Here is a 12,015-nt window from a genome sequence, read left to right as displayed (position 1 = left end):
GAAGTTATATATGTGTTAGACTGCTTGATATCGTCCCAGAGAGTGCTGAGACTCGATTTATTTTTTTCCCAATCCTTTTTCTCTCTGTTCTTCAGATTGGTGTATTTTCTTATTGATCTCTCTTCAAGTTCATTGACTCTTCTCTCATCTCCTAAGGCAATCTAGTGAATTTTTTATTTTAGTTATCGTATTTTCCAGCTATTGAATTTTCACTTGGTTCATATTTATACTTTCTGTTTCCCTGCTGATGTCCCCTATCTGTATATTTACTTTGCATATATTGTCTTTTAAGTCTTCAAATATATTTGTAATATCTGCTTTAAAGTCCTTTTTCTGCTGATTGCAACATCTGTATCATCTCAGGGTTGATTTCTACTGACTGCTTTTATTTTCTTGAGCATAGGTCACATTTTCTTCATTCTTTGCACATCTAAGTCTTTTTGGTTGGTTGCTGAACATTATGAATGAGACATTTTAGAAACTCTGGATTCTGTTGTATTGCTCTGAAGAGTGAATTTTTGTTCTTGCAGGCCATTATCTTGGCTAGACTCAATTTTCAACTTCTCCCATGTGGTATGCGGCAACTAAAATCTCTGGTCGGTATTTTCAGGTTTAGCTGTTGCTTTTTTACTGGGTTCCTTGGGATTTCCCCCATGTGTGCAAAGATTAACATTTAGCCAAGGTTTTAGCAGATTTTATCTGTAGATTTTGCGGCTGAGCTCTCTCCATAGCACATTACCTTCAAGGAATTCCTCCCTAAATTTCTGGCTGTTCTTTTGGCTCCAAACTTTGCCTTGTGACACTCAAACCTGCCAGGCTATAGTTTCTGCCTCCAAATTGTGTGCAGTTTGGGGAGTGTACTCTCACAAAAAGCAGCAAGCACAAATTTTACCTATTTTAGTGTGTCTTTCAAGTTTAGCTTTACCTCCATTTCTGCTTTTGGTTACTCTCCACTGCCTTCATGGTTTTTTAAAAAAATTTTTTCTTTTGTGGAAGATTAGCCCTGAGATAACATCTGCCAATCCTCCTCTTTTTGTTGGGGAAGACTGGCCCTGAGCTAACATCCATGCCCATCTTCCTCTACTTTATATGTGGGACGCCTGCACAGCATGGCTTGACAAGCAGTGAATAGGCTGCACCTGGGATCTGAACTGGCAAACTCTGGGCTGCTGACTTGGAACATGCCAACTTAACCACTGCACCACTGTGCTGGCCCCACCTTCATGTTTTTTAAAAAAAATTGGTCCAAATTTTATATGTTTTTGGGGGGTTTATTGATTATTTAAAGACATTGTTCCAATGTTAAAGACATTGTCTTCTGTCTTTCTTTGTTTCTGCCTCTTCAAATATCTAGTAAATTTTTATTGTATGGTAGGCATTTTGTATAAAGACACTGTAGAGGCTCCAGGTAATATGTTCTACAAGTGAGAGTTTTCTCTCTTCATGTGTTAGGTGGGTAGGGGGAGGGACTAATCACATTAATCTAATCAGAGGTTGAACTAGATTGAAGCTATGCTGCAGTTCTAATTAGACTCAGTACACATCTAGTTCTACTATGTTTCTCAAGCATGCCCTTCCAACACCCTCAGAGTTCTATATTTTCCATTTTCAAAGATTGATATATTCAGACTGTGCTTCAGAGCTTTTGATCTTTACTCTATGGCCTCTACCCTCACCCCATGATGCTTCCAAAGTTGACAAATATCTTGAGGAGGAGATGAGCCACGTGTTTGTGGCTGGTCCTATTCCTCCAGTGAGACTTGCTCTCCTAAAGACTAGGAGACTAAAGGTGATTTCAGCCCACCTTATAGAAGATTTCTAATCTCTATAGCCCCAAACTCAGAAAATATACTATGGAGGAAAACCATCTCACATTTAGGTCTCCTGAAGTTTATTAATTGTCATGGCAGTACTCCACAATTGCCAAAAACTTTGCAGATTTTCTCTTTTCCTCAAGAAAGTCCTTCTGCTAGGCTAAGCCAAATCTTTAGTTTGTGCCAAGAATTAGCAAATGTCCCCAGGGAAGAAAATGGCTGGCAAGAATTTGCTTATCTCAGAAGGGCTCCTGCCCCTCTGAATTTTAGGTCTTTTTTTGCTTCCACATATTCCTATTGTCTCTTAAAATATGATAGCTTTGCATTTATTTGGATTTTTAAAGCTGTAGTACCAGGAATGGTGGTCTCCCATGACTTACTACATCCTACTTCATATTGGAAGTCTCTCTAATTGCTGTTAATATAAAGAAAAAGATACTTAAAATGGCCTAGTAGATCCTGCGTGATCTGGCTCCTCCTTGCCTCTTCAGCCTTATCTCATACCACAATATTTCCCTCAACCTCTCTGCTCTAGCCACGCTGGCTTTTTTCGGTCCTTGGATTGTGATATGTTCCTAGCACAGAGCCTTTTTGCATGCCATTCCAACCTCTGGAATACTTTCTCTCCATTCTTTGTCCAGTTGACTCCACTTATCTTTTAACTCCCACCTCAAGTGTCACTTGCCAGGAACCCTCCCCCAACTTCTCAGATTGGTTAAAGCCCCAATTATACATACTCACATTATGTATCTCTTCTTCATAAAACTTATCAGAGTTGCAAGTTTATGTTTATTTGTGTAATTATTTGATTAAAATAAAAGGGCAGGGACCATATAATATTTTGTTGACCATTTGTCACCAGCCCTTAGCTCAGTGCTTAGCATACAGTAAAGTACTCAATACATGTTTGTTAAATTAGTGAAGTATTACTGGTGGGAAATGTAGCATCAGAAATCTTCCACTAGTACCTGTTTTGTATGTTCTACGTGACTATTGACCTCTGGGTGGCAGAGAGTAAATAGGTTGATACAAGAATCAGAGACCTTGAATAATAGCTCTTTACAACAAAATAAAATAAAATAAAATAAAATAAAATAAAATAAAAAAATACAGGAGACAGACATGCATAGCCATTTAGTCCATGGAGGTATAAAATCTTATTGCCAAAATAGGTAGCAATTGCTGATATAGTTATGGACAGGCACTGACGTGGAGAATTAAATTTTCATAAGGGTCCATACCCACCATCAGGATGGTGTTGCGGCTGCTGTGCTGGTGCCCCAGGAACACCGGCACATGGCCCAGGAACACTTTTAGGTGGGCGAAGGCATCTTTAAGATCATGTAAGCTAGTGTTGACTCAGGAGCAGGTGTCTCTGGTGGCTGTATGCTTAAAGGTTTCATGTCAGATATAGGACTAACAAAAATCTTGGGAGACAGGACACATTCAACTCTTGAACATTTGATTGTAACCAGCTAGAGAGATATTATGGAAAAGGTGAAGTACATGCCTACCCAGTAAATGTTCAGATGACCATCTTGCTAAAGCAGATGCTCCAAACATCCTTTGTTTCTTGGGGTTTGCCAGAATATCAGTAGGACATGGCTGCGTGTAGGTATCTGCCTGCTTCCTATATGGGATCTTCTCTATTGTTGTAGCTGAGGACATATGATTGTAAAGATCTAGGGACAATCTAAGCCTGAAAGTTTTCCATGCTAGGGCTACTAGTGTAAAGCTACATACTGTAACAAAAAGACCTCAAAATATTTAGTGTCTCTGGGGCCGGCCCCGGGGCCGAGTGGTTAAGTTTGCGCACTCTGCTTTGGCAGCCCAGGGTCTCGCTAGTTCGAATCCTGGGCGCGGACATGGCACTGCTCATCGGGCCATGCTGAGGTGGCATCCCACGTGCCACAGCTAGAAGGACCCACAACTGAAAATACACAACTATGTACTGGGGGGCTTTGGGAGAAAAAGAAAAAATAAAATCATTTGTGTCAACATGTACTGTATACTACACCTTTAAAAAAAATTTAGTGTCTCAAATACAACCGAAGTTTAATTCTCATCCAAATAACAGTACAAGGTAACTGTTATTGGTTGGCAGGTGATTCTCTTTCAATATGGTGATTCAGGGGCCCAGGATATGACCAACTTATGGCTCTGCCATCTCCTAGGGCATTCATCTGCATTCATCTATAGAATAGAGGAAATAACATGGAGGCATGTATTCACTTCTTAAAAGCCTTAGCTGTAAACAGCACATATGATTTTCTCTCACATTCCATTACTAAGTATTCAGTTATGTGGCTACACTTAGCTCTAAGGGAGGCTGGAAAATCTGGACTAGTTGTTTTCCCAATAAGAAAAGGAAACAGATTTGTGTTAAATAGCTACCAGTCTCTGACATAACCACTCTGTACTCTGTCTTCCAACAGAGGTTCACAGCCCAGTAGTTGTAGCTGCTTGGTCCATAAGAGATGGTACAGTGAAACCTTAGAAGAAGGTGCCCACTTTGCTATGTGTGGGCTGAATTTCCATGTCTGCCTTAGCTGGTTTAGGCTGCATTGGACTAAGAATTGTCATGGGTGCCAGGCTTTTATGCTTAGAAGACAGCTTTCGTGGTCAATAGCTGCCATTCCCATCAAGATAATTTAACCTCAGCTTGGATCACCTTGATGGAGAAGCAGGATCATATTCTAAGCCTGTGTACTCCGTCTCAATAAATGGCCTACCACACTCTCAATACTCAAAATGGAATAATCCTTGATTTCATCCTTTTCCTTATTCCTCACACCAAGTCATGTGATTTACAACTCCGAAATATATCTCAGATCTGTCCATTTCTATTCATTCACACTGCTACCACTCTAAGCCTTTATATAGATCTTTGTATATCTGTGTAAACATAGTTAGGGTAAGTTTCTATAATTAATAATTTCTTAATGGTCAAATTCACCAGATACTTTTCTGTCTTCATCATACCTGACCTCTCTGGTATTTATCACATTTTCCTGAAATTTTTTCTGGCATTTATTTCACTTTCCTGACACTCTTCCTGTGGTTTCATACTGTTGTTCTACATAGACTTTTCTCCACTTCTCTGGCCTCATTTCTAAGTTTTTATGTAGGATGTTCTTCCTTTTCTCATCTTTTAAATGTTGATATTTCCCTCTTCTCTTTTTATTCTCTATGCTTTGCTTGGGTTATCTCATCCACTCCCATTAATGTCATCTACCATTTACATGCTTACAATTCCAAAATCTACTTATCCAGAACAGACTTTTCTCCTGAGCTCCAAACCCTGAATATCCAACTGTCTTTGGAATAGTTCCACCTTGATGTCCCGCAGGCACCTCATTCCTTTTTTTTTTTTAAGGATTGGCACCTGGGCTAACAACTGTTGCCAGTCTTTTTTTTTCTGCTTTATCTCCCCAAACCCCCCCGTACACAGTTGTATATCTTAGTTGCAGATCCTTCTAGTTGTGGGATGTGGGACGCCGCCTCAACGTGGCCTGACGAGCGGTGCCATGTCCGTGCCCAAGATCCGAACCCTGGGCCGCTGCAGCAGAGCGCGCGAACTTAACCACTCGGCCACGGAGCCAGCCCCCACCTCATTATTAATATGTCCCAAACGAATTAATTAGACTTCTCCACCACCAAATACTTGCTTTGCCATCTGTCTTAGGTCAGATTCTCTAAAACCTGAACCTGAGATGGAGATTCTTGTTCAAATTATTCATTGAGAGAATGCCCTCAAGAGAAAGGGAATGAGGAAAGCAGGATAGAGCAGACATAAAAGTTCAGTAAGTATGTGATCTCAGCTGGAGACTGACTTCAGTATGATCTCATGAGGGAAATGCCGGAGTGCAAGTTATACCATGTGTCCCACCTTGAGGCTAGGGAGTTGGACTTTTGCATCATCCTCAGTCAGTCAGTCATAGGCTAGGTTCTGTGGGTGGGACCTAATCTTTTAGGTAAGGTGGCTCCCCTTTGGCTTGGGCTCTAGAAGAATTTTCCGGAGAATGAGTTATCAGCCAACATTCACAGCAGCTGGGGGATGCATGGTAAAGGGGATATGGGTGGGGCACCAATATATCCACTACTACACCATACCAGAATTCCCTATATTGATGTATAGCACTGCCATTGACCCAGAAATCCAAGTAGAAATCTGGAAGTGATCCTGGAGCCTTTTTCTCTCTCATCCCTCATTAAGTAGTAATAATAATAGATAACAATTATTGAGTGCCTATAATATAAATTTCAAATTCCCTAGAAAGGTTTTCAAAGCCCCACAGGATGTGGTTCCTGTCTCTCTCTCCAGCCTAGTGTCATATTCTTTCCCTTGCACTCTGTTCCGGTTACTCTACACCTATTGCAGTTTTCTCAACCTTACATGCTCTCAACTCCTAGCCCATCCGACCATGTCACCTTCACCTGGTCAACTCTTACTTGTCCTTCATAACTGTCTAGACATTGCCCCCTCAGGGAAGCCTTCTCTGATACCCCAGGTTGAGTTAGATACTTACCATCTGCGCTCACCCAGCATCCCACGATCCTTCCAATCAGAACACATTTCAGTGAAATACAGCTGTCAGTTTACTTGTCTATCACCCCTCTTTGAATGTGAGCTCTTTTAGGACAGTGATTTCATTTTGTTTATCTCTGCATCTCTAGCATGCAGTCCAGTGCCTTGGACATTGTGGGCACACACTAAATGCTTCCTGCATTAGTGAAAAAAATGAATGGATGCAAAGGTATAATGTAGTCAAAATTCTAGATATTTCTTCTGAAACAAATTTTATAAGCTTTGGCCTGATGTTTATATAGGTTATTTATTTTAACAGATGCTGCGTAGATGAATATTCACAGAAAGACAGTCTGTCCTGCCTCTTACTGTACTAACCCTCTTTAGCCCTCCTGGGTCACTGAGCTCCACTCTACAGAGTCCCCAAAGAATCAGGAAGAAGGCCTCAGCTGCAGCCTTCACTTGCAATATGCTGAGAGAGATCCCTTTCTGAATCTCCCTCTTTGGCCATTGCGTTCGTTTTCTATCACTACTGTAACAAATTAGCAAAAACTCAGTCGCTTAAAACAACACCCATTTATTATCTCACAGTTCTGTAAATCAGAAGTCTAAGTGGGCTCAGCTGGGTCTTCTGCTTATCATCACAGAAGGCTGTAGTCAATGTGTCAGTCATGCTGGGCTCTTTTCTGGAGTCTGGGGGAAAACCACTTCTAGGCTCATGGAGGTTGTCAGCAGAACGTAGTTCCACGCAGTAGGACTGAGGTCCCCATTTCCTTGCTGGCTGTCAGCTGAGAGCTGTTGCCAGCTTCTAGAGGTTGCCCACATTCCTTGGCTTACAGCCTCCTCCCTCCATCTTCAATGCTAACAATGAAGTGTTGAGTCCTTATATTTGGAATCTCTCTGACTTCCTCTCCTACTTCCTCTTCTGCTTTTAAGGGCTCATGTGATTGGATTAGGCCTACCCTGATAATCTCCCTTTTGCCATGTAACATAATATAATCACTGGAGTAACACTAGGGATTGGAGATCATGGGGGCCAAAATTCTACCTACCACAGCCACCAACCATAAGAAGGGTGAAGAGAAGGGCATATGCCCTAAACTCTGGTCCCCATTTGAGACAGGACAGTTGTGACTCTCTTCTCTCTCTCCGTTTCCAGATGAAGGATCTGCGCCATGAGAATGTTAACCCTTTATTGGGCTTCTTCTATGATTCAGGGATGTTTGCCATTGTGACAGAATTCTGTTCCAGAAGGAGCCTAGAAGACATACTGACAAATCAAGATGTGAAGCTTGACTGGATGTTTAAATCATCACTCCTGCTGGATCTCATCAAGGTTAATGGAAAGATTGAGGAAATCTTGGATCTTCCCTGTAGATTAGAACTTAAATGTTTTGGGATGCTTTATTTTCCTCTGATCATTGTGATAATCTCACTCCTCTAGGTTCCTTCCCATGGTCTGCCCCAACCCCTTCACACAGTCCCTTGTCAATATTTGTTATAAGGTACTGTTGCACAAAGGATTTGCTTGACCCCCTAACCAGTTTGGGAGCCAGATTTGTCTTTACTTTCCATTGCCATTGAGCACTCTTCTGCCTTAAGCAATCCTTTCTTCCATCCCATTTCTGTGCATTCTGGATGTGGAAACGTGCTCATTCGTAGATTGTTTGGTGCTGTTTAGCCCCATCTCCAGGCTTTCACCTTCTAAAAGGTGGTTCAGTCTAGAACTAGGTGATGGGTCTTTGCATACCATAGGTGTAGATGGGTAACTCAGCCTGACGAGAAAGCCAAAAGACCATTGGTTCTATCAGGTAGCACCTCCATTGTCAGAAGCAAGGACTCTCGACAGCCAAGGGTGTTCATGGATGGGTCCATGCATGGGCTTTAGGGGAATCCATGAACTCCCTGGAATAATATGCAAATTGTGTCTCTGTGCATTTTTAGTGGGCTGATCTGGATAATCAATGACTGGTTGAGCTTCCTGCATATTGATCACAGTCTTGACCTTTGTGTTGTGGACTAACCCTTTTCAAGGTAGCTTTATAGACATGATCTCATTTCAGTTCTCTATAAAATAAATGTGACTAGCCTCCTTTTACAGAGGCTCAGAGAAACTAAATGAGGTACACTTGTTGTATAATGCCTGCTACACATAGTAGGTGCTCAGTTAATATTTATCAGCCAACTATTAAGTGGCATAGCGGATAATAGAATCCAAATGTTTTGATTCCTATTCTGGTTCTCTTTCCACTCATCCTGTAAGCAAAGTCCTGTGAGCAAAGGGAGAAGCGTCTAAATGACAGTCCTCTCCGGACCATGATGAATGAAACCCAAGCATTAGACAACCTGGAGGAAATCATGCCCACTGCAGACTCTTCATGGAAGCACTGGGGACTGCAGACTTTCTGAGGGCACAAGATGTAAAGCATACAAATATAAAGGGGTTCAGGCTGAAATAGAGCTACAGACTGAAAAGGGCTCAACATAAACTGTTCTGAGATGACTGCACTAGAGTATGGATGTATTTATATGTGAATGATTAACCCCACCCGATAGAGTCCTGGTGGATCGTATTTGAATATCATATAAGGCTTCTGGTCAAGCTGCAGAGATCAGTAGTACTCAGCTTTCTTCTTCTTTTCTATTGGTTATTTTAAATTTCAAATTAATGTATTAAGTTAAATTTAAAAATCAAATGATATAAATATATATGGGAAAATAGTGACATTTATTCAACACTCCTTCACATCCTCACCCAAGGTTAACCACTGCAAACACTTGGGAGATTAGCTTTGCAATTCATTTCAAGTGTATTTACATGCATTATAGATTTTGTTTGTTTTTTAAAATACATACTGTTACATAGTTCTGCCGTTTACTGTTTTTCATGTACTTTATGGCTTAGAGATGGTTCCCTGTCAGTACATACAGATCTATCTTATTGTTTTTAACTGCTGCTGTAGAGTATTCCATAGTTTGGATGCACCACAATTTAGACAGTCCCTTCTTGATAGATATTTATTGTATTTCCAATTATGTAGAAAAGATTCTTGTTGTCAAAGTTTCATTTGGCCTGCTTATAGGAGCAAATGGCTGAATACTGCATCATAACAGCTCATGCCATTAACAATCTCAGAAAGTGGCTCTAAAAGCACAAAATAATTAAACAAGTTGCTAAATAAATCCTGTTTGTATCATCTGCAGGGCATGAAGTACTTACACCACAGAGAGTTTACTCATGGGAGGCTGAAGTCTCGGAACTGTGTGGTAGATGGGCGTTTTGTGCTAAAGGTGACAGATTATGGTTTTAATGACATCTTGGAAACACTAAGATTCTCCCAAGAGGAACCTTCTGCAGAAGGTAAGCAATGTATTGTGCCCTTCTGGTGCACACAAGGTAACTCCAAAGTTCAAATGAGAATATGTACTGAATTAAAGCCTCAGGCTTATTCAACTCCCCACTTTTGTTGAAAATTCAGCCTCATTTCCAAGTCAAAGGAATTGAATGAAGTCTGCAGGCTGTAATCTCAGCACAGCCTAGCCTTCCTAACAAAGCCAGTGCAATAATGTTGAGTTCCTGCTGTGACAGGATTAGGCTGTATTGTTTAGAGACCCCAGGAGTCCCTGGAGGAACTTGCTGAGCGCTAGGCACACAGTAGGTGCTCAATAAATACTTGTCAGATTGAATGGAAGGTAATTTGGTTGCTGGACCCCCACAAAGTGCATTCTGGAATGGGATGTCACTAGAGCCTACCCTCACTGTCTCTGTCAGAGAGAAAGAAGCAGGGAGGGGGCCCCAGCAAGTAAATGCTCTGTGAGTTGTGTGGGATGGCTTCAGAGAGAACTATGGCCTTCTAGTAAATAAGTAGGCAAGGCTGTAACATCCATTTTGTTTGTCTGTCTTATGTTTAGTGCACTAATGGCAGCACTGAACAATGCCTGCAGGGGTCATAACAGATCAAAGAAATAGGAGAAATCTGAGATGGGGAGTGGGAGTGCGTGAGTGAGAACTAGGAGGGAATGAACTGATGGAGGAGAGAGAGGAAGAAAGAGAAAGAGGAAGAAGGATAGACAAGGAATAGGGTTAAATATGTATAGAAAACTTGGGTATTAAAAGTTTTAACCAGTATTGCAAGGGCAAAGTAGAGAGAGAATGACACAAAAAGACAGAGAAGCAGAGAATCCAAAAAGACAGAGGGAGAGATACAAAAATTCTTAAAAGGATCTTTGGCATTATAAGTTTTAAAACCACTGACTTTACTACATAGGAGAAATGAAGAATGAAAGCCACAGAGCGTCACAGGCACAAATAGAGACAGGCAGTCCAGTCATCAGTGGCATCATCTACATGCTTTACCACACTTGTGAAATGTTAAACTTTAGAGAGTCATCTAGTCCAACTCTCTCATTTTACAGATGAGAAAACTGAGGCTCAAGATTTGCTCAAATCATACAGCTACTTAGCTGCAGTTCCAGGAGTTCAGTTCAGGTCTTCTGAAGACTAGCCCCTACCCGCAGCTCAGTTCAAACTTAGAATAACAGTTTCCTCTTTCTCTGCCCATCCATGCTTTGGAGGACCTGAAGCTCCTGGTAATCACAATACAAATCATGTGATATTGCCTCTCTCTCTCTCTCTCTCTCTCTGTGGACCTGTTTATCTCGCCGATGACTCAGTTGTGCGGTTATTTGGCTAATTCCAATTTGAAAGCTTGGAAAAGTTGCCTGGTGTTAGTACTGGGATGTAGTGACAAAAGCTGCAGAGTGGCAAGTAGTTAACTTCCTATCAAAATTAGCCATCTATGAAAGATAAAACACAATGCCCAGCTTCCCGGGGTTCCATTTAATTCACAGGTTGGCAACTTTGAAACTTAAGAAACTCTGATCTTAGAGTGAGGAGAGGATAGCTGCAGTGTTTTTTTTGTTTTTTTTTTTTTTGGTGCACTGAATCTGTCTCTGTCTCTCCCTCTTACCGTTTCATTTCACTCTCCAAATTGCAATGGCAGTCTGGATGCTCAATCTATTCTTCACACACTGCAGCCAGAGGGAGTTTTCTAAACTGCAAATCTGCTCATGTTACAGCTGTGCCAAAATTCACTGAATGGCTTCCCGTTGCTCTTAGGATAAAGTTCAAATTCCTTTATATGGCTTATGAGCCCTGCGTGGTCTGGGTCTTATGGAGCTCTCATGCTTAACCACTCCCCCTCCATCTCTATGTGCCAGCGGTGTTGAACTCCTTCCAGTTGTTTATTTACACCAGGCTGTCTTTTACTTCCAGACCTTCACACGTGCTGTGCCCATTGCTTGGAACCCTCTTCCCTTCCCACTCTGTTATACACTCATCTGAGTCTGGCTAAATTCTACTCCTTCTTCAGGCTCAATATAAACACCACTGACTCAAGAGGCTTTCTATGACCCCCTGTGCTCATCTAAGTTCCCCTCTTTATGATCCTTTGGGGCTTTGAACTTTTTTGTCATACCACACTTTGTTGATTTTACATGTTTAATTAGCTGTCTTCTCTCCCTACCCAAACTATAAGCTTTGTGAAGGCAAGAAACAGGTTTGCCTCCCTCAGTGCCTTTCACAGTTCCTGACAGAAAAAATGTTTGTTGAATCAATGAATGGATGAAATAAAATAAAGAAACTCTCTACTCCTTCCTTAGATGGCAGAGCTA

At 41.3% G+C, this 12,015-nt stretch overlaps 1 protein-coding gene across 1 annotated transcript in view; it reads left to right on the top strand.

The window, feature by feature from the left end:
• The window catches only part of GUCY2F (guanylate cyclase 2F, retinal), an 85,010-nt gene that overhangs the window by 44,052 nt on the left and 28,943 nt on the right, over positions 1-12,015 (top strand). Inside the window, exons 8-9 of the mRNA XM_008538994.2 lie at positions 7,502-7,678; positions 9,547-9,703. Of these exons, the coding sequence (XP_008537216.1) occupies positions 7,502-7,678; positions 9,547-9,703 (334 nt within the window). The remainder of the gene's footprint in view (positions 1-7,501; positions 7,679-9,546; positions 9,704-12,015) is intronic.

Source organism: Equus przewalskii, chromosome X (assembly GCF_037783145.1).
Source record: "Equus przewalskii isolate Varuska chromosome X, EquPr2, whole genome shotgun sequence".
Lineage (NCBI taxonomy): Eukaryota > Metazoa > Chordata > Mammalia > Perissodactyla > Equidae > Equus > Equus przewalskii.
The sequence above is the reverse complement of the archived record's forward strand: the minus strand, read 5'-3'. Positions and strand labels throughout refer to the sequence as shown.